The 23,033-nt window shown below is 39.2% G+C and overlaps 1 protein-coding gene across 1 annotated transcript; it reads right to left on the bottom strand.

Moving 5' to 3' along the window:
• Positions 1–6,439: 6,439 nt before the first annotated feature.
• On the bottom strand, positions 6,440–22,588 carry LOC116264253 (pentatricopeptide repeat-containing protein At1g30610, chloroplastic). Its single transcript, XM_031644377.2, has 9 exons — positions 21,099–22,588; positions 20,044–20,235; positions 19,716–19,797; positions 19,438–19,629; positions 19,245–19,358; positions 11,256–11,346; positions 11,019–11,176; positions 7,665–8,096; positions 6,440–6,942 (listed from the first exon to the last, which is right to left on the bottom strand). Exons 1-9 carry the CDS (start codon positions 22,376–22,378, stop codon positions 6,598–6,600), a joined length of 2,886 nt encoding a protein of 961 aa, XP_031500237.1. The 5' UTR covers positions 22,379–22,588; the 3' UTR covers positions 6,440–6,597.
• Between the last annotated feature and the right edge of the window lie 445 nt (positions 22,589–23,033).

Genomic DNA, 23,033 nt, shown 5'->3' with positions numbered 1-23,033 from the left:
TTTGGCTTTGCAGTCTCAATTTGATCATAGAAGGGCAAAATTGTTCAAATTGGTCAATTTCAACTAATTGACCAAAGTCAAAGATCTTTTGCAAGTAGTTTGATTTTGTTTGAGGTAATTTGATAAATTTGAGCTAAGAAAACTCTTAATTGAGCTGAAATGTACTTCGATTGAGTTTAGTCAAAGTGGACTCGATTCGGTCAAAGTTCATTTTCATCCACTGATTGGGTCACGGGACAGACCTGCCATTTCGACTGAGCTGAGCCATGTTGACCGAGCCTAGCTAAGATTGGTGCCATGTTTTGGTGCACTATGGTTGACCCTACTTGGATTAAGTGGGTTTGACCAACCTAGTTATTGTTTATTGGAGATTGACATCTCTTTAAAGAGTAACTAGTTAAAGAAGAGAGATGGACATAAATATCTCTATTTTCTTAGGTTTCTCATTCATTTCTCCTTCAAAATGACTTTTTTTCATTTAATTGAGAGAATTTTTTTTAAAAAAAAGGGTGTGTGAGCCCTTGGGTGGCTCTTGACCACACGGGCTAGGTGGGGCCCACACTCCCACGTAGCATTTAGATTGAATTAGATCTAATTCTTGGATTCAAGTCAAATTTGAATTTTGCAATTGGATTTGGATTTCAAATGACATTTGTAATTGGATTTGGATGTCAAATGACATTTGGACATAGTTTGGACTTGTAATCATGCATTGGGATTTGTGTCACGAGTTAAATTCATGATTTGAATCTAAATTATTCTTTAGATTCGAAATTGGCTTTAAAATTACAATTTTTCACAATTATTTTGTAAAATTTTCACATTGCTCCAATTTTGATGTGGAAAAATTTGGAGTGTTAACATTCAAGTTTCAAATCTGGTCGCTCAAGGTTTACTGGTCATGTCTGGTGTATCTGCAAACATAATCAAGCAATAAGTTCTTTACTCGCTTCGCTTTACAATTTATACAAATATGAAACATAATCATTGAGGCATGTTGTTGCCTCAAGAAGGTGTCGACGGGTAGTGTCGACCCACAAAGCCCTCCAATAGGCCTATTCCCAACTCTTTGAGTTTGTCACCGAATGATTTATGCTATGCTCTTTCGATTTGAACCAATCACTAATCTGTTTCTTCCTTGCTTCCTTAGTTGAGGCGTCTTCCTAACACCTACTATTTCCCAAAAAATGACGTGCATACATCAAAAGAAGCATATTTCCCGAGCTCGCTAAAACATTTCTAAACCTTCCCAACATCGTCAAAATTTCCATCATGTTTTCAAATTGCTTCGAAAATCAACTTATCATGCTAAAAAGACAGTTATACACGTAGATCCTTGTCCTTCTTAAAATAGGCATAAACTTTCCCCAAAATAGCAACATCGCATATGCATTCCAAATCATCGCATAATGAGTCTAGCATGCTCAAATAATAATTATATATGCACTAACAGTCAATTTTAGATAATTTAAGCTCGATTAAGCCTCGCTCACCCAATCTTAGTGTCCAAACTGCTGCAATGTTCCTGGCAGCCACCTCAAATGTTCGATTGAGTGTCAACGCCAATGATTACTCGCTGCCTTCACCACCAACATCTTTACTTCACTGGTATGGGGGGAAAGATGTGTCCCCAAACTATAAACTGACCAAACAGCCATAAAGAGGATGCGATTTAGCGAAAGAGAGGTCAAAAGAGGGATCTGTTGTTAGAAAAAGGCAGTCGGTCGAGAGAATGAGGTTCGGCTGAAGGTGAGAGGAGAAAACAAGTAGAAAATGAGGAGAGGAAGACTGACCACGAGAGTTTGAGCAGAGGGGAAAGCGTGCGGGAGAGAACCGACAGGAAGGAGAAGGAGAGTGACGAGGGGGAGAGAGCGGGTGCGAGAGAAAGAGGGCGTGCAGAGAGGGAAGACTGGTGAAGAGAGTTCGGATAGAGGGGAGAGACAAGCAGAGAGGGAAAAATCAAGCGGGGAAAATGGGGGAGATGGAGAGGAGGAGATAGAAGAGATGGGGAGAGAAAGTGAGAGCAGAGAGAGAGCGAGAGAGCGGGCAGAAAGAGGGCGTGTGAGGAGCGTGGGAGGAAGAGGGTTGCGTAGGAGGGAGGAGGAGAAGAAGGAAGAAGGATAAAGAAGAAGAAAGAGGAGAGAGAGAGGTCAAGAGTGCTTACTAGAGCACTGCCATCGCCCTTCCTCCGCCAACCCAAACGTTGCTGCAGCCACACCTTCCGCCTCTTGTTTTTCTTCGGTGTTGTGGTCGTACAAAAGAGGAGATGAAGAGGGAAATGAGGGAGAAAGGGTGTCGTCGGGCTCTTTCATGCCTGGAGTTTGGGCCCGGGTTTGGACCTGCTCCAGCCCAATCCTGAATTAAAAAGAACAAGGATTACAATAGGAGAGAGAGGGGGCACTCCCCTTTTTCTCCATCGATATCAAACTAAACATTTTGTACATTCTCTCTCCTCTCTCAACTCAAAACCACATACTAAAATAATGTTTTCAATCAAATTGTGCTCGATGTAATCTCATCCAGATTTCATGGGAATTAATCTCACATGTGAATACTGGATCTTAGTTTGATCTTTATAACCAAATCTAGGTCTAGATTTGAGGAATATTCTAGAAGATGGATCTAGATACGGTATTAGAATTTGGATTATGATTTGATATCCAATATCTGAAATGAGAATAATAGATCTAGATCTATAAATATAGATTATATCTAAGACTTGGATATGAAATCCATACATGGAAACAAGACTTGGATATATAGTATTGATTAGAAATATGAAATAGAGATCTAAAGATAGCAGGGACCTGGGTTAGGTTCAGTTTTGAAAAATTGGGTTCAAACCTAGATTGGGTTCACACTCAACCTAGGTTTTGTCATTAGAAAAATTTATCTTGAATGAAAAATTGGGGTCGTAAATGATTCAAACACTTTTGTGTGTGATTTGAGTTGAAATGGATTCAAATAAAGGGATTGGCTTGAACTAAGATTTTAAAATCAAACAAAATTGTAAACCAATGTATATATGACCGATACCCTATGTTTATGTAAAAAAAATATGGTTAAAAAAGGAAATTACAATTTTGCTCTCACATTTATTTCTAGAGTTATGGATGAATTTTCTTCACGTGAGTAAACTGGCCTATTGGCCAGGCTCCTAAACAGGCTTTGGTTAAAACTGTGTTGAAAGAATCCTCCCAAATTGCTTTGAAAATAAGAAACAAATTTTTACCCAGCCATATGCAACACGTTTCTAAAGGAAAATAGATGAAGACTATAAAAATTTTATTTTTATTGGAATTTTCACTAGTGGAGCAAAGGGTGCTGGGAAAAGCTACTTACCTATAAGGACATGCTAAAAGATTGGAAAATTCACTTTAATTTTGCAAAATTTAGCTCAACCATAGTTTAAAGAGTACTAGGAAATAGCTCCATGACCTTTAGAGATGAATTGAACTCAAACCAAACTAAAAGAAGCATGATTTATACGAGAGTGACATGATCTTAGCTCGGTTTTAACTCTCTCAAGTTTAGATGAAATTCAGCTCAAACTCCTAAAAACATGAGAGAGAAAGTACTCAGAACTAAATTGAACTTAAACCTGAATGAATGAACTCAAACCGAGTTAAGGAAACTTAATTTATCTATGATAAACATGACCCTAACTTAGTTTTAGCTCAAATTCAATTCAAACTCCTCAAATAGCAATCTGCAAGTTAGTGTATGATTGAAAGTTGGGTTGGGTAACTCGAAAATATTATTTTCTCTTGATCAAGGTTAACTTGCTTTGACTTGGTTGACCCAAAGACCATAGTCATAAATTTTGGAAGCTGATTTGAACTATAGAAGAGATAATTTCATACTATAATGACCTTGGTGAGCTGACTCTAGCGACTCTGGGGTCATATAAAGTTGAGAAATTGCTAATTGCTCAAATGCTGAAAATTTCATATTTTTTATATTGTTAAGCTAGGATGAAGGGGCAAAAAGGTAACATTTAGCTTAAACAATTTGGGTGGACTGGGCATTCAACACTTAGTCAAATAAGAGTTCATTTTGACTAGACCTTAACTTAATTCTTTATGTCAACCTTGCCCCATTTTGGCCAATCTCTAGCTAGGTCTACCCCAATCCACCAGGTCCTAGCCATGAGAATTCAGAATAGATCAAGATCAATTGGTTCAAATCTTGATTTGTAACAAATGACTTAGAATTTGAATTCGAATTTAATTCTGGATTGGGTCAAATCTCAAACTTTGGATCTATGTAGCTTGGATCATGGATCTCGCAATTAGATCAAAAAAATCTTTCAAGACTAAACTATGTGAATTTCTGTCAAATCAAGCTCAATTGGATTTAATCTCAAATCCTTGAATCTTGGATCCAAAACTTTGAACTTGGATCAAGAGAATTTTGAATATTAAACTCGGATCTCATACCCTCTTGAATTTGAAACTAGACTTAGATCAACCTAGTTTAAATTTGGACCTATCACTCTTTAGTACTAGATCTTTGATTTGATTTTATATAGATCTATTAAGTTCAAATTTGGATTATGAATCATGATATTGGATCTTGATCTTGGCGTTCAAGTCTTCAATTTGGACCTTAAAAGTTATTAGGTTTCAGATTTTAGATCTTTTAGGTCCACATCCAGGCAGCCTAGACACTAAGTCTCATATATGCTTGACGTTAGTATTAATTGCATCATATTTGTCTTAGGTTTGTTTGCAAGGATCAATGATGATCAAGAACATGAATAAGTCTTTTGACCATATTATCCACTCATGTAAACCTAAAGCATGATAATGACATAGATTTTCAAATCACAAGTTTTTCTAAACCTAAGGCACATTTATTTCTGTTTCAATAGGTTAAGACAATAATCTGAACTTATATTTAGGCCATAAACTTAGTCTGTTGCCTAATTACCCTTAGTAAAAGTACTAAGAATGGTTAAACCTTGTATCAACAGGACAGATCTTATCTCTCAAATTCTCACACAAAGAAAATAGAGGCAAGTATGAATTTTATTCCCCAAAGAAACGGTTTGTATGCAAAGATGAAAAAATTTGCATGTAGGCAAAAGTGGTGATCATGATGGGACTTGTCACCATTTACTAAGTTGCATACCTCGAGATTCTAAATTTTGAATGTGACCCAGACATTAGAGCCTCAAAGTGCCTCATGAAAATACGTATACATGTTTTCTTTGAGCATTATGAGATAGAATTGAGAGAGAAATTTCATGTTCACATAGATTTAGAAACAAATATAACCTCTCTCAATTTATGAGTTAGTTGCAGAACATATTTGTTCTCTTTGTCTATTTTAATCCTTATCTTAAGCCTCATTGCATTCGAGCCTAGTGTTTATATGTGGTCCCATCTCCAACTTCCTTGAACCTATGCAAGTCATGATCATCATGTTGCATAACTCAGCATATTAAGCAACTTCTTAAAGGAAGTTCAACAGTTGGACGAGTATAAAATAGAATAAGACAAGCAAACAAAGTTTATAGCTGACACATTGTTGTAGCAAACAATAAGAAAAAGCAGCAAAATCTTAAGGCCAATGTGGTAACAAAAAGGCAAATGACACAGTAGGTCAATCTAGAAGTTGAAGGTATTTATAGCTCTGCACCGTAAGCATCACCCTAGCTATAATCTGCATCGAAACTTCACTATAAATAACAAAAAACTGTGAAAAATTTTACTGCAGGTTAGGAAAACAATGGATTATTTTATTCCATCCTTCAGTTTCTCGCAGCCCATGTCCTTACCAGAATTGGTAAGAAGGCCAATATAGTAATCAATGGTTTGAATTTTTGTGGCTGCATGGTTATGAACCTTGATCTCCAAAAGCAAGCAGTTGTCACGTTTACAAAAGATATTACAGTCAATAACCATATCCTCACCTTTGCTTATAGGACTAGGAGTCTGACACTAGAGCACTTTTTAGTGGCTCATTTTGGAATGGGTAGCTAGATGAACATTTTAATGTAATGAAAAGGAAACCATGCTAGATATGTCATGTATATTTCCATTCTTAATACATCATATATATTTTCAATTTGAATACCGAACTCAATTCAAATCTGCAATAGAAATCTAAAAAATGGTATCCACAAATATAGATGCAAGATAAGTGGTGAACTACCAGGTAGAAACTCTATGTAAACCACTACTAAATGCTATTTATTGTACTCTACATTGTATGCCTCTAGTATCTTGATGGATTGGTGGGTAGTTGACTGGTTCGAGGCATAAAAAAAAGTGTCAAAAGCTTGGGTCGAGGCATAAACTAGGTCAGCTCAGGCATATGGATGCAGCGATGCAATGACTTGCCAAATACACACAAAAAATAAGCAACCGTATGGACAAATGCTTCGTCTGTTTCACCTGTCATGAACATTTGCAAGTAGGGATGGACACTACTCTGGGTTGCAGCGGATATGTATCCGCCTTTCTCAAATGCAGAGATAGTACATGAAACTACCTCCAGGTTATTACCTGTAGAAGCCGTGAAGTTTTAGTAAACTGGGACTACCATATACAACAAGAACTATCAATTAAGTGAAAAGAGATCATATATTGTCTATATTGGCACATCGACGACTGAATCTATTGTCACGTTAGAAGAAATGAGTTCCCTGCAGGAACTTTCTAAGGCTTGATGTGCTTGATCACCTTCTGTAACTAGGCTGTCTACTAATCTCACCAGAGTTTCCCTCTGGAACCGTTGCGAGTTGTTCTTGAATAATTCTAACCATACTTTCTTAGAGAAAGCCACTGAATATCCAGCCAAGTCACGAACACAAGCAATAGCACCAAGACAATCTGCTTGCTGCAATTTGTAGCAGAACCTTTCCTTCACAATAGATATTGGAGGAATTCTTCCTGACTGGACCAATTGACTATATGCTGTCTCCACCACATGCCCCTAAAGTGGAAACCAAAAACGTAGATCAGAGTAACTTCAAGCTAAGGAAGATAAAATAAAAATAGAATTGGTTTGTAATATTAACAAAAACACTGAAGCTCATCATTAACAAAGTCATAGCAACCCAGCCGAGTCGACACATGCAGAACTTAATCTCCCAGCTATGTCAGGACCAAACTGCTCCAAATGAACTCATTGGATGGGAGGAATCAACTTTCATATGACTTCCCTAGCCATTAAAATACTTTAAAGGTATAAACATGGTTTGACATCAGGCAAGAACTCTTGCATATTTCAGCAAACATTGACCAGCCATATCAACTATCAAGAGGCCAAGTAGGCCACTCCAATGGAATTTCCAGTTCTTAGACGTTTGATCCTTTCATAGTGTGAAAGGCAACAGGGAGTTTGAAGAAACTGCTCCCTCAGCAGGATCTTTTCCAAAAAATACTCTATTTGATATTGGTAGCAAAGAACATCAAGAACTTCGCTGCATGTCATGCAGGGTTAAGACACTAAGGTATGCAAAGCAAGGGAACCGTATGCCACAAAAGAAGCCACCTGTACCGGTTGTCAAAGCACAACCATAATTTACTCTAAGCAAATGCGTGTGGAGTCGCACCACAAAACCTTATCACACCAAGATTAAGTTGCCAGTATCACATTTTAACAATAGAAATTACATTTGGTGTATGAGAGAGTTGCCAATGCAAGAAAAGTACCTTGCCAGCTTTAGAAGCTTCCAAGACTAGCCGAAGGTGCCTTTTCACATCAAACTGGTACCCATGATGCAACATTCTCTGATAGACACACTCAAACTCATCCCACTTCTCCTCTGCTGCACATGCCTCTAACATGGTGTTGAAAGTGATGCTATCTGCCATCAGTTTTTGCCCAGAACCAGTCACTTTACTGCCAACTTCAGCACCCTCCAGGATCTTCCAAAACAGACCTTTTGCATCATTAAACATTCTATGGCCTACATATGCCTTCAGCATCATGTTGTAAGTAACCAAATTGGGGGAGCAGAATTTTGTCATGTGATTATACACATACATTCCATTTTCTATGCTTCCAGAATCAAAGCAAGCTTTGATTAGCCCAGTATAAGTCACAACCAAAGGTTTCCTGGCAACCTTGCATATTTTGTCAACCTGCAAAAAAAGGAATGAACCGAACAAAGTCAACCTTTTTTTTTTACCCTTAATAAAAAATCACACTCCTCTGAAGTATAAGAAAATAAATTGGAGATGGAGAGAAGCACCCAAAACCATCACATGGCTAGTGGGCCTTCGGGCCTCGCTTCGGGCGGTGGGATGATCCTCTCGCTCACCCGAACTGCCGTAGTTTGAATCTCTCTCTCTTTCACCAAGGGTCTAAAGCAGGGAAGAGGAAGGCTCCTGGCTTGTGAGAGAGAGAGAAAGAGAGAGAGAGAGAGAGAGAGAGAGAGAGAGAGAGAGAGAGAGAGGGATGGAGGGAGGGAGGGAGGGCGATGTCCCTTAGACAGCAGATATTCGGCAGTATGATGTAAGGATCCTCTGTCCAACTATTTGCGGTCTAAAATGGGTCATCCAGTCTCCATAACATCAGATGGTCCTCTAAAATGGGTTATCCAGTCTCCGTAACATCAGATGTTTTTCCACACATTTTGTACGTACAAACAAAAACGATTCAAAGCTATTTGATGAACAGTAAGTAAACTACAGTGATAGAATAAAATCATGGGCTCTGCAAGCTAAAAGAACTCAAGATAAGAATTCAGGATTTTATTCTTTTGCTTGAATTACTATGGTTCGAAAAGGAAATTCACATTCACTACAAGAACATGAACATACTGAGCAACTCAAATGCAAGTATAGGAAGGAAATCAATCCACAATCAGCACCCTATAGATTTAGTACAAAGTCACAAAGTACAAACTACGAAGCCTGTGCTTAAGCCTTCAAAAAGTTTAATTCAACGAAAGTCAGCTAGCATGTACATTACTTATTGATAAAAAATTAATAAAATTATAAAATGGAACTGTATCAAGTTATCAACCACTATTCCTGGACAGCTGAACCTGAACCCTTACTGTTCTTGTTCAGTATCACTCAGACAAAAAACAAAGCATCTTGAGGCATGCTGTATCGCTGTTTCCATGTTTTGGGCATGCCATGGCCCATGCCAAAAACATGGAAACGGCGATACCGCCTAGTGGGCTTGAGGCAGAAGACATTAAGCCATCAAAGCAGCCACAAGAGAGAGAGAGATATAGAAGCAGACGAGGCAAAGAGAGGCAAAGAAAGCATAGGGAAAAAACAAAGAGAGGGGGACAGGAGCAGAGTGAGGCTGCGACAGAGGAAAAGCAGAGAAAAAAACGAAGAGATGGAGAGAGAGAGCGATAGGTTGGGATTTGGCCCATTTTAGAAAACAGAAAGAAAAACAGAGAGAAGGAGAAAGACTGCAACAAAGGGAGAGAGACGCTGGAAAGAAAAAGGGAAACACGCCTTTTACCGTCAATAGCAGGAAAACGAAAACCCGATCGAGTGTTTCAGGTTTTCGTGTTTTATAACATGTCTCAATCCCCCTCCTCCCTCAAACAAATTCTAGTTTTTCTCAAGCAAGACTCGGCGAATAACACTCACCCACGACTCGTTGATGCAAAAGCTCGCCTGAGTTTTTTAAAAAACTTGACATAACTCAGGCAAGTCTTCCATGACTCGACTCGGCCGAGTCAACAGAGTCTAACCCGAGTTTGACCTAGTTTTTGTAGAATCCAAGTCCCCCTACTAGGTCGACCCAGTAAGAGGGTGAGACGAGCTGAGTCAGCCAAACCAACGAGTTGACTCGGCGAGTTTTTTAAACATTGCATTGGTGTAGCCAACACATGACACATGGTGAGAAGGTTTTCTAAAGCATCTCTATCATACTGTACAGTCCCTTCTTCCCCACTAGAGTTCTCACTCAACTTAGACATGGGGATAACCATCTGCATACTCCGACACAGATGACTCAACATTAGGCTTAACCAGCACAGACCTCTTAGTCAATGTGGGATACTTTTTCTGGACATGGACCAACTCTTGACACCTAAAACATAGGGGTGTGTCAACACTGCAGGTTTTTGACCGGGTATTATAGGCAGAACCAGTTTAGTCATGCTGGGGAGTGGACTTACACTCAGACATAGGTTTAGAGTTATCCATCTTCAAGAAGCTTGCTCCCTGTGTTTGTGGAAGATAATCTCATATGTTGGAAGAGTGAGAAACAAAATGCTATTTCTAGGTCTAGTGTAGAGTCAGAGTATCGGGCTATCGCACAAACTGATGCAAAAATGATATGGTCTAGATTTGAGTCTTGGTATTCTGACTTCCATACCTATGAACATGTTTTACAATAACAGGGCTGCCACCTACATCACTAATAACCCAGTATTTTATGAGGGAACAAAGCACATTGAAGTAGATTGTCATTACATCTGAGATATGGTTCAAGAGGGAATCATATCTACCATACATGTAGCCTCAAAAGATCAAGTAGCTGACGTTTTTAGTAATTACTTATTACTGAGTTTTCTAGATGTTGTGATAAGCTGAGTACGATTAACATCTATGCTACAACTTGAAGGGGAGTGCTGAATAGTATTTACGTTAGGTGGTTTTTTGGAATACTAAATAGTTTAGGAACAGCTTTTTATTAATATTTGCATTTTGTAATTAGTTGGTTTCACCCTAATTCTCTTCTAACAAGAGATTAGGGCAGATTAATGAACACAATTTTAGTACTTTTGTCTCTCCAAAACTCCAGTGTAGACCATTTTAACCAGGTAGAGGTACTATGCTAGTACATCTTTGTAACTTAAAATTTTAAATCAAGTAGGTCCAAAAATTATCCATTTCCCTCCATTCATTTCATCAGAATCACCATTCAAAAGGCTAAAATACATCGATTAAGCCTTTTCCGATTCAAAGCATAAGAAGGTAAATGTTCCACTATTAAATGATTTTGTAAGTTATCAAAATATACCTGGAATTTAAAAGCCTCAATCCCATAAAGAAAGCAAATGACTCTTGAATGTTAGTTGATATACATGCCTGAACTAGTGCATCCTGACACCTTCCTGCACTGCAAAGGCAACGGGCAAGATCATAATACAGAGAAGCCGAACCAACTATCCCTCTCCTTTCCATGTCTTGGACAGCAAGTACAGCCTCTTCCGTCTTACCTTCCTTCCAAAGAGTATTCACAAGGACTGCAGAGAAGCAAACATCAATTATTCACAAAGTAAAAAACCATGGTAAAGCAACAGACCAATTTTTATAGATTGGTACCTCTGTATGTCAAAGCGTTCAGAACTGATGATTTATCAACTTTGTGGAAAAATTCGTGGACCAATTTGTACTTGCCACATGTAAGCATGACCTGTCAACCAAAGTACAAAGGTCAACGAAATGAGCTTTCAGAAATTCGAATCAAGATAGAGGGAAAAAAATAAGTTTCATTAATCAGTCTACTTTGAAAAATGATTTAGATAGAAGGCCCTTTTGTTGCTCTGTTATTATTTATGTTGAATTAGAAGAGTTTAAATTTCTAACTTTCTAGGTGGCTGTTCATAATATTAAAGAGTTATAAGACCTCTTTAATATTTTCTTTATTTTTCATTGATGTAATTTGTAAATCCCTTTTCTACCCTAATCCACAATCAGCACCCTATAGATTTGTGCCGCCCAGCATCGCCGTCCTGTGACGCCGAGTGTTACGGCCCCTGAGACTCTTGTTGGGCTTTGGTGCTATTCCTCTTGGCATTGTTATCAGCTTTGATTTGGGTGTTGGTGCACTTTTTTGTTCGGGGAGAAATTTGGGTGTTTTACCGACGTGATGGCGGATTCCCGTATGGGAGAGTGGATCATCGATAGTGGCGCTACTCACCACATGACCGGCGATCCTAAAGTCTTTCATGGGTATAAGCTTTCGTCAGGAAAGGAACGTGCTTCTCTTGTTGATGGTTCATCTATCTCTGTGGCTGGGAAAGGGAGTCTCCCACTTTTGAACAAGTTCTTAGTCCACAATGCTCTACATGTTCCTCATCTTCCCTTGAACCTCTTGTCGGTTAGCAAGATCACGAAAGAGTTGAATTGCGAACTTATCTTTTCTGCTGATCGCTATGTTATGCAGGACTTGGTGACAGGAAAGAGGATTGGGATTGGTCTGACTTCTGACGGGCTATATCGTTTACCTATGCGTACTGCTCAGGCTCTCATGACGGCAATCAGTCAAGCAACGAAGAACAGAGAGGACTCCCTTCAGTTGAATCTACGTTGGCATGAGCGCCTTGGACACCTGTCTTTTGAACTTCTTAGACAGCTCTTTCCTGATTTATGTTCCAGGTTAGATATGACTATGGTGTCCTGTGATGTCTGTCACCTGGCCAAACATGTTAGGGCTTCATACCCTTTGTTTAGCCATCGATCTAATGAGGTATTTGCCATGATTCATTCTGATGTGTGGGGGCCTTCAGGGATTCCTTCTTGTCATGGTTTTCAGTATTTTATCACCTTTATAGATGATTGTTCTCGTAACACTATTGTCTACTTGTTGAAAGACCGTAGCGAAGTTCCTACTGTCATAGAGACTTTCATTGCTTATGTGGAAACTCAATATGGAGCATCTGTTAAGACCTTTCGATCAGACAATGCTCGTGAGTATATGTGTCAGTCTGTTGATAGCTTCTTTCGAAAAAAGGGAATTGTTCATGAGACTTCCTGTAGTTATACTCCTCTTCAAAATGAAGTTACTGAACGAAAGAATCGTTAGTTATTGAATATGACTCGAGCTCTTCTTTTTCAACGTCATGTTCCAAAAAGGTATTGGGGGGATGTTGTGTTGACTAGTGTGTATCTTATAAACCGTTTGCCTAGTCGCGTGTTGAATGGGCAGACGCCTCACTCTATGTTACCGAGGAGTCGTGAACCTTTCTCTCTTCCACCAAGAGTTTTTTGCTGTGTTTGCTTTATTCACAATCATAGTCCTCACATTAAAAAGCTTGATCCAATGTCTATTAAGGGCATATTTCTAGGTTATGCTCCCACTCAAAAAGGGTATAAGTGTCGGGACCCTTCCACTGGTCGTGCCTATATTACCAAAGATGTCACTTTCCTTGAACATGCTTCTTATTTTGATGAGAATCCTCTTCAGGGGGAGAATTCTATGTCAAAGGAAGAGTATTCTTCGAGTCAGGAAATTCTATTTACAGATTTTTTGGACTACAGGCATGAATCCGTTGGTCCTTCTATTGAGGTGCTTGAACAAGAGACAAATGAAAAGTGTTCTACTGGGGCAGGAGAGGAATATAATCGTCTGTTTGGGTAAGTTTACTGTAGGTGAAGAGTCTGTACTGATGAGATGACAGGGTGAGAATTCTACTCCCAATCCAGTTAGTCCTTCCCTGGATGACCCAAGTCATGCTCAGAAGCAACCTGTTGAAGAAGAGATTCAAACTGTTATTGCAAGTGAAGAGCTTCCCATCGCCCTGCGAAAGGGTGTCAGGTAATGTACTCAACATCCTATTGATAACTTTGTTTCATATTCTAGACTGAGCAAGGACTACAAATGTTTTGTATCTTCTCTTTCTTTGGCTATGATTCTCAGGAATGTTGTTGAGGCTCAAAGTGATCCCAAGTGGACTTATGCAATGCAAGAAGAGATGGAAGCCTTGAGAAGAAACATGACATGGGAAGTTATAAAGATTTCTGAGGCGGCTCACTTAGTTGGATCTAAGTGGGTCTACACCATCAAGTACAAACCAGATGGAAGTATTGAAAGATACAAAGCTCGTCTTGTAGCCAAGGGGTTTAGTCAGAAATATGGGATTGATTATTTGGAGACCTTTGCTCCTGTTGCGAAGATGAAGACTGTCAGAGTCATTATCTCCTTAGCTGTGATGAAGGAGTGGAAGATGTACCAACTTGATGTCAAGAACACATTTCTCAATGGAGACCTTGAAGATGAAGTATATATGTGTATGCCTCCAGGATATGAGGAACCTAGAAAATGTTGCAAGCTAAAGAAAGATTTATATGGGCTCAAGCAATCTCCTCGAGCATGGTTTGAACGACTTAGACTTGTCATGAGACAATGTGGATACCATCAAGGGAATCGAGATCATACACTCTTTGTGAAGAGAAATGAGCAAAAGGTTACTATTTTGTTGGTATATGTTGATGACATGATTGTCACAGGTGATGATGAAGATGAAATAATTAAGTTAAAGAAACTGTTGGCGATCGAGTTTGATCTCAAGGACCTTGGTAAGTTGAAATATTTCATTGGCAATGAAATTGCTTGGTCTGGGACTAGCCTCGTGCTAAATCAACGAAAGTACACTTTGTGAAAGGAGACTGGGAAACTGGGGTGTAGACTAGCTTCTACTCCTCTAGATGCTGGCCATAAGCTAAGTCTTAGAGATGGGGAGCCTCTCTATGAAGAGGCCAAAAGAAGATATCAATGTCTTGTAGGGAAGTAGATTTATCTTACTCTCACTAGACCTGATATTACCTTTGCTGTGAATGTGATGAGTCAGTTCATGCATGCTCCCACGGATGCCCACTTGAAGGCTGTTGACAGGATCTTGTGCTACTTGAAGAGAAATCCTGGCAAAGGTCTTTTGTATGTCAAGCAAGACACTCTTGGGATTGAAGGTTATTCAAATGCAGACTGGGCAAGCTGTATTGACACTATGAGGTCCACCTCTGGCTATTGTATTTATTTGGGAGGGAATCTTATAGTGTGGAGAAGTAAAAGACAAGATGTTTGTTCTCGTTCCAGTGCTGAAGCAGAATACAGAGCAGTGGCTGTGGGAGTTTCAAAGCTTTTGTGACTAAAAGTATTGTTGACTGATATTGGTATAAAGGTTGAAGAACCAATGAAGATGTATTGCGATAACAAGTCTGCAATCAACTTGACCAACAACCCGGTGCTTCATAGCAGAACAAAGCATGTTGAGATTGACCGGCATTTCATTCGAGAGAGAATTGATGCTAAAGAACTTGTACTTCCTTACATGAGATCTGAAGATCAAACAACTGATGTTCTGACGAAAGGTCTATCTTCGACTTCGTTCGAGAGAAATGTATCCAAGTTGGGCATGTTTGATATGTATGCCCAACTTGAGGGGGAGTGTTGAAACATATTAGATGGGTCTCGGGACCGGTCTGGATCCATAATCGATCCATCGTGTAGCCCTTGTTGGGCCTTACTTAAAGATTGTAACCCTAATTTTGTGAGAGTTAATGAAATCTTAAGAGAGAGAGAGTCTGGTTGTTAGTGAGCACCAGTCCTCTTCATCCGTGGTTTTTTCCCTCTTGTTGAGGGTTTTTCCACGTTACATCGTGTTCATCGTATTCCTTTTTCTTATTTTCCGTGTTTCTACAACTATCAACAAGTCAGAGTATGAGGACTTCATAGTACATAGATCTATTCAACCGTCGGTCTCCACAGTCATGATCGACAGCGCTATGTCTGTTGACACTAGCCCACATGATACATGCACTACTTGGATTATTGAATCAAGGGCATCGAGGCACTTTTGTAGTAAACCTTCTATGATTATTGTGCTACACTCATTACCTCAGACACGTCATGTGAGACTTGCAGATGGTAGATGGTCACCTATTATGGGTTATGGAGATATCGAGATTTCTCAGTCTATGACTATCCCCAATGTGTTATATGCTCCTAAGTTTCCCACAAATATGTTATCAGTTGGACAATTGATTAATGATTTATATTGTCATGTTACGTTTGACTTTGGTTTATGTTCATTTCAGGACTTGCAAACTGGAAAGACGATTGGTGGAGGCTATGAGAAAGTGGGCATCTACTTCCTGTCGAATCCAGTGGGTATTGCAGCATCATTGATCACCTCGTTGTCCTCCTCCTTCCAGTGGCATCTCAGATTTGGTCATCCATCTGTTGCCAAGCTCCGTCATCTTCTTCCACATCTTTCAGTACCAGAGTCGTTCCAGTGTGAAGCCTGTCAACTTGGCAAACACACCCGTAGCAGTTATTCATCGAGTCTTAGTCCGTCCAGTTATGGACTATTTGATCTTCTTCATGTTGATGTGTGGGGTCCTAACAGAGTTGCTAGTAGGTCAAGATTTCGTTATTTCCTTGTCATTGTTGATGATTATTCTTGAGTCACTTGGATCTTCCTTTTGAAGGAACGGTCTGAAGTCGTATGTACTCTCAAAAACCTTATTATTGAAATAAAGACCTAGTTTGGTATTCTTGTTAAAAGCATTCGCACTGATATGCTCTTGAGTTCAAGGCATACCTTAATGAAGTTTTACTCTGATAATGACATTTCTCCTCAGTTTACATGTCCCCATAGCTCCCAGCAAGCAAAATGGAATAGCTGAGCGAAAACATCGCCAACTTTTAAATGTGGCTCGTTTCCTTATGCTTCATACTGATCTACCTACATTTTTTTGAGGAGATGTCATTCTCACTGCTTGTTACTTGACCAATCGTTTACCCTCATCCTCCATTGACAACCAGGTTCCCATTAAACTTGTGCACCCACAAAGACCCTTGTTTCCAGTAGCTCCCAAAGTATTTGGTTGCACATGCTTTGTTCACATACTTGGACCCACACGTGATAAATTGGGGGCCCAAGCCATTAAATGTATCTTTATTGGCTACTCCAAAAACCATAAAGGATACAAATGCTTTGATCCCTTGACTAAAAAAGAGTATATCAGTGCGGATGTCACATTCTTTGAGTCTCAACCTTATTATAGCTCCACTCCTATCTCTACGGAGATGCCACGGTCACCAGACCCACTACCTATTCCTCCTATTCCTTTGGAGTCATTCCCTTCTGAATCTCCTTTTAAAGACTCTCCGGCTGTAGTGTCCAAGTTTCGTGATCCTCCGCTAGTCTACACACGTCGACAGGACCCTTCTCATGATCCTTCGCCAACCGCTTCTCAGGAGGTAAGTTCATCTGAAGTGAGTAGCCTTAGTCCGTCTGATCCCTGTCAAGACTTACCTATTGTTCTTCGCAAAGGCAAGCGACAATATCCTCTGCATCCTATATCTCATTTTGTGTCTACTGACGGTGTGGGTAAAAGTATGCAATAGTTTATTCAAGCTCTGACTACTCATACAATTCCTACGTGTCATCAGCAGGCTTTAGATACCCAATGGAGACAGGCTATGCAAGATGAGATGAATACATGAGTTCAGTAAGGCACCTGGGAACTTGTTGATCCTCCTCTTGATTGTGACATTGTTGGCTCTAAGTGGGTATTCACAGTGAAATATAATTCTGATGGTTCTGTGGAACGATACAAAGCTCGGTTGGTTGCTAAGGGCTACACACACGAGGTGGATTTCTTTGAGACCTTCTCTCCAGTTGCTCGGTTGGGAACCATTCGTCCTATCATTTCAGTGGTTGTACACCATGACTGGTACATGTATCAGCTTGATGTCAAAAACGTCTTTTTGTATGGTGATTTTGATGAGACTGTCTATATGCAACAACCACCAGGGTTTGAACGACAGGGGGAGTGTGGAAAAGTGTGCAAACTGAAGAAAACCATTTATGGACTCAAGCAGAGTCCTCGTGCGTGGTTTCACAAGTTCTCCGAGGTAGTCTCAAAGTGTAGCTTTGCGAGATTTCCTCTTGATCATTCTCTGTTTATCAAGAAGACTTCCAGGGGTATAACCGTTCTAGTGGTTTATGTTGATGATATTATTCTGACAGGCGACTTCGATCAAAAAATTTCTGATGCAAAGTTGTTCCTTCAAAAACACTTTGTGACGAAAGATCTTGGTCCACTACGTTATTTCTTGGGAATAGAGGTTGCTCGCAATAGGGATGGTGTCGTTCTCTATCAACGAAAGTATGTTCTTGATTTATTACAGGACACTAAGATGCTAGGAGCTAAACCGGCTAATCTACATATGAATCCACGCATACATCTTCATGATGACCAAGGAGAATTAGTGGATTCTCGATCATATAGATCCCTTATTGGAAAACTCCTCTATATTACTGTGACCAGACCAGACATTAGTTTTGCAGTGGGGAAGCTAAGTCAATTTATGGAAAAACCCAGAAAAGTTCATTGGGATGTTGCTTTGATGATGGTCAAATATCTGAAATCGTCTTCTAGCAAAGGCCTTTTGTTCAAAAAAGGAAAGACCCTAAAAGTGGAAGCTTATAGTGATGCTGACTATGCTGGCTCAGTCGAAGACAAGAAATCTACCACTGTATTTGTGGGAGGCAACCTTATATCGTGGAGAAGCAAAAAACAAGGTGTAGTGTCAAGATCTAGTGTAGAATCCGAATACAGAACTATGGCTCAAATAACAGCAGAAATGACTTGGGCTAGATCCATGCTATTTAGCCTAAGTGTGTCGATTCCGCTTCCCATGAAGATGTATTGTGACAATGAAGCAGCCACATACATTGCAAACAATCCAGTTTTCCATAAAAGAACTAAACATATTGAAGTGGACTGTCATTACATTCTGGATCTCGTTCAAGCAAGAAGCATTGCCACTATTCATGTTCCTTCAGAAGATCAAGTTGCAATATCTTCACCAAAGCTCTTCCTATTGGTGATTTCTCTAGATGGTGTGACAAGCTGAGCATGTTTAATATGTATACTCCAGCTTGAGGGGGAGTGTTGAATTAGAAGAGTTTATGTTTCTAACTTTCTAGGTGGCTCTTCGTAATATTAAAGAGTTATAAGACCTCTTTAATATTTTCTTTATTTTTCATTGATGTAATCTGTAAATCCCTTTTCTACCCTAATCTCTTTTATAAGGGAGATTAAGGTTAACGTAAAGGAACTTTTTCTCTCTCCAAGACTCACGGCTGCAACAATTTCTATATCTAAGAACTAATAAAATAATTAATTTGATTATGACAAATTTAATTAAAAAGATCCCAAATTCCTAAAGTTTACACTTAAACATAGTGTAAACTACAATTATATCAAAATATAAAGGTCACCCCAACGTACTCACATCTAGATTCAGACTCAAGCTGTCTTAATGCCCACTACCATGGTTGGTACCGGATTTACTACATCCAGCCATTCTCCATGGGAAAGAAAAAAACCAAGAAAACGATTCTTACTAAGCATATCCAAACTGTATTCTTATACCTCTTGTTTGCTTTTGCTAAAATAATTGATTGAAGGATTTTTCTAAAATGCAAAAAAGAAAAAAAAAGCTGCAAGCATCTCTGAGAATGGAAAAAAAAATTTCTAGATGATGGTTGCCAACACAGAAAGAGAAGCTACAATTACCTCCATCACAAGACCATATGTTGTATTTGAAGGTTGCATTCCCTGTTGCTTCAACTGTTGCAACACCCAGAATGCACCTTCCCAGTTCTTCCTCCGAACACATGCATTTAGAACCTGAGAAGAAAAGAACCATACGTGGTTCTACCACAACAGAAAAGGAACTTCCAAAGCCAAAAAAGAGTAGTTCCCTTACAGCATTATAAACGACAAGATCAGGCTCGAGGCAGGGATCCCACTTCTCCAATATCTCTTTATTTTGCTTTTGTTCTGGGCCAGATCGCATACAGTCAATAACATCAAAAAGTTCCTTCAGATAACCAGCTTGTCCTAGAGTGACAGATATGCAATGATATGCTGCCATGTCAGGATATGATGATAATTGTTTCTGGAAATTTATATTTATGTTAGGCCTGTTCTAAAATTTCAGATAAGAAAAATTTAAAATATTATGAGCCCGAGAACATATATTACACGCATAGAATGGAATACATTAAGTGCCTCCACAGGCCTTCCTGCCTTCCCAAGCACACTAAGGACAGTTGTATAAATATATCTGCAATGTAAGGTGATTGCACATTAGGCAGTATCAGTTTCGTTTGCAGTTATGGAGAGTATAAAGCAAACCAAACATGCGGAACAAAAAAGGAACCTACTAAAAGTTCGCAGTTAATAGAATTATTCTTAAACACTTATTCAAACAAAATCCTCGTGCTAACCACAAGGAAGACAAATATTAAGTTTATCAATCCAACACATGCAATTGGAGATTTAGCTTCCTGAGATAGAACCAACAAATTACCTGCTTTTATAGGACTGCAAATGTTCACGAGAGTGAAGCCACTGAACAACTTGCAATGCTCTCCGCCAGTTTCCCAGTCTACCCAATATTTGCACAATTCTCAAAATAGAGTGGTCCGTAAACTTGATCTTCGGACTATGAAGCATCTTAGAGAATTGCCATTCAGGCAAATTGACATCGGTTCCATTTAACCTTTAACGCAAAGTTAATAACTTAATATACATTCTCTTAAACCTGACCCTTTTTCTGAAAAAGAAATAAATATGCATGCCAAAGAACTAAAAGGGTTGCAGCTTCAAACAAAAGATGTAACCAAAGTAGCAGATAAAAGGAGAAAGATGATGTGACAAAAAAATAGCTTTCTCATCATGCAATTTTTAACATTTTTGCAGTTCATGAAACTTTGATTTCTAATGGCAGCATCTCCTCAATCAAGTAAAGTTGTCACAACAACCTTCAAGCTACCAGTACTATAGAAGCCATGCATAGCTTGAACAGAATGAGCTAAATTGAATGAATTAGGACATTTGGAAGTGAAAGCTTCAAAATTGCTCCCATCAATGCCAATTATTAAATTATGTATACTTTGTTTTAGACAGGAGAACTGATACTGGTACAGCTCAATCTTTGTCAGAGTCACTATACATTTCTCCAGCTTCAAAAAGTTCTCTCTTTTGAAAAGTCCCACACTTTAAGTGCCAAAATAGATTGATGCGTTCTCAAATTTTCAAATTTTAAATGCCCAAATCTGCTCAGGCATTAAAAATTTTACTTCTCTTTGTTTTTTTTCGGTTTCTTCTAGTTTTATTTATTTTCTAATTTCTAGTAGCGCCTTATATTTCCCATCGAAGACTGTGCAGAAGAAAGACAGCACGACAAACATATCTACAGAAATCTGTCCTGAATGCGAATAGATATAACGGTCAGTCAAAAGAAGCTTAAAACTGCGTGAGAATTTTTGAACTGCATGCATCTGGGTGCCTATGGTTTTCTATATCTATAAGTTCAGGCACAAAGATAAACTTAAAATCGGTTAAAGAACCCAAGGTAATTACCACTTAGCCAACTTTTCAATTTTCTCTTCTAACTCCATCCTCAATACACGAGGCTTGTTGTTGACATCAGTGAACACCTCAAACGTCCTGAAAGCAGCTCTTTCCGTATCCATGCTGTCATATGGAACCATGTTTTTAGGAGCTTTTACTGGAATCTTGGTCTCTTCATTTCGTGACATTTCACTTCCGCAGATTCTGTCACGAAGATTGGAGTTTTTATTCGCCACTCTTTCCACGTTATAGCAGCTGTTCGACACCGTCGCCCGTGCGTTTTGTTCCAAAGGGTGCTGCTCTGCCTCAATATAGGAATCCCGTAGAATGGAACTATTGGCACTCGCAAGCCTTTCTCCGTCACTGGGTTTTGGCTTAACTTTTTCCTCCTTGCTGCCAATTTTCATCATATCGCTTAAAATTTCATGTTTATGGCTGCTCTCATGATTTGTCCTCACCCGTTCACCTCCTAGAGTCATGTTTGAAGCACCGTGACCAATTCCGCTTTTGCTTGCTGTTCTTCCTTGACCATAGACTTGCTTCATCAAATGCGTTTCAGTTATTTGCCGCTCTTTCTTGGTATCTCCTCCAGGGTTCATATGCCCAATTATTTGCGAGCTCACTGCCTCCCAGTCTACGACACTCACGTTTCCAGAGTTACCCATATGACGCAATCTTCCGTTTTCAGATTTCCCCAATTTGTGAGCATAATCTACAGTACTTTTGGTTGGCACTCCAGTACTTCCAGTAACCTTTTCCAACCCTGAGTAATTACCTCTCCGTTTATAGGAATTACGTTTCAGAACACCAGCTTCTTTACCAACTCGATGTGCCTGCTTCTCCATTGAAGCCCTACTTTCCACACTAGACCTAGAAACGAACCTTATATTAGGGCTTTCTGAGCTGACCTCTTCGATCCCTCTTCCTTCCCTCCTCGGTTTGAAATTCTTGCTCATCAATTGCTTGCTTCTTCTTACTTTATGACTTCTACTTGAACCATTCAAATCCATTTGCCCAAATGAATTGCGGACCAAATCATCCTTCAGGGTCTCCATGGCCTTGAGATATCCATCAAACATCGGCTCGAAAGTCAGTTCTTTCTCGAGCAATTCAGCTTGTTTTCCGCCCGTCGCATTCACCAAGCGATGACTAGGAACTGCTCTCCCCACATTGCCGCACCAAACGAACCCACGTTTGCTAGAACGACGATGATATGCGAATGTCTTAGAAACCGATACCCCGCGGGAGGGAATTCCGCCAAGGGGTGGATTTACCAGGACTAGCTCCATCTTCTTGCTTCCTCTCGTCTGGACAGTCCCAACGATTCAAGAAAACAAATCCATTTTTCGATTCGCCGGCAACAACACAGGTAGAAGGCAAAAAGTGCCCAAAAGCCTAAACCCAGATCCGCAATCCTCGCTTTCTTCACAAAACCTCCATTACTGTTGATGGATGGAGAGGAGAAACGAACGCCATGCCTGGCTGGAGAGAAAAGCGGAAAAGAACGGACGGATACCAAAATATATATATATATATATAAGGAAAAATGAGAAAAAAAAAAGTGGTGACAATAAAATGAGAAGAAAAGAAAAGAAAAAAGAGATATATTATATAAAAGATAAAAAACAATAAAAAGAGAAACAAAAATTATGTTATATATAGCTTAATTTTTATTTCAAAAGTGCCACATGTTTATAATTTTTATTTTATTATTCTTATTGTTTAAAATTTCTTTTAAATATTTTATTGCCGTGATTTTCAAAATTAATTTACATATATATATTTTTAAATGACTTTTAAATATTTTATTGCCTTTAATTTTCTCGAAGGTTACCCTAATCTTTGATTCACATCCGTTTCGCGCCTACGGCCTTGGTATTTTCATGTTGAAAAAGTTGTATCATGTTTGACTAACTTGGATGAAAAGCTTTTTGTGATTGCATA

The sequence above is a fragment of the Nymphaea colorata genome, chromosome 11 (genome assembly GCF_008831285.2).
Source record: "Nymphaea colorata isolate Beijing-Zhang1983 chromosome 11, ASM883128v2, whole genome shotgun sequence".
Classification (NCBI taxonomy): Eukaryota; Viridiplantae; Streptophyta; class Magnoliopsida; order Nymphaeales; family Nymphaeaceae; genus Nymphaea; species Nymphaea colorata.
This window is presented reverse-complemented; position numbering and strand designations above follow the sequence as displayed.

What these genes read in the sequence shown, in the direction of transcription:
- LOC116264253 (XM_031644377.2), bottom strand. Translation starts at nt 22,378, where the DNA reads ATGGAGCTAGTCCTGGTAAATCCACCCCTTGGCGGAATTCCCTCCCGC. An exon ending in CATATGGTCTTGTGATGGAG is followed by an intron (nt 11,347 to 19,244) that starts GTAATTGTAGCT and finishes TTTGGTTGACAG; the next exon opens with GTCATGCTTACATGTGGCAA. An exon ending in GAACGCTTTGACATACAGAG is followed by an intron (nt 11,177 to 11,255) that starts GTACCAATCTAT and finishes GCTTCTCTGCAG; the next exon opens with TCCTTGTGAATACTCTTTGG.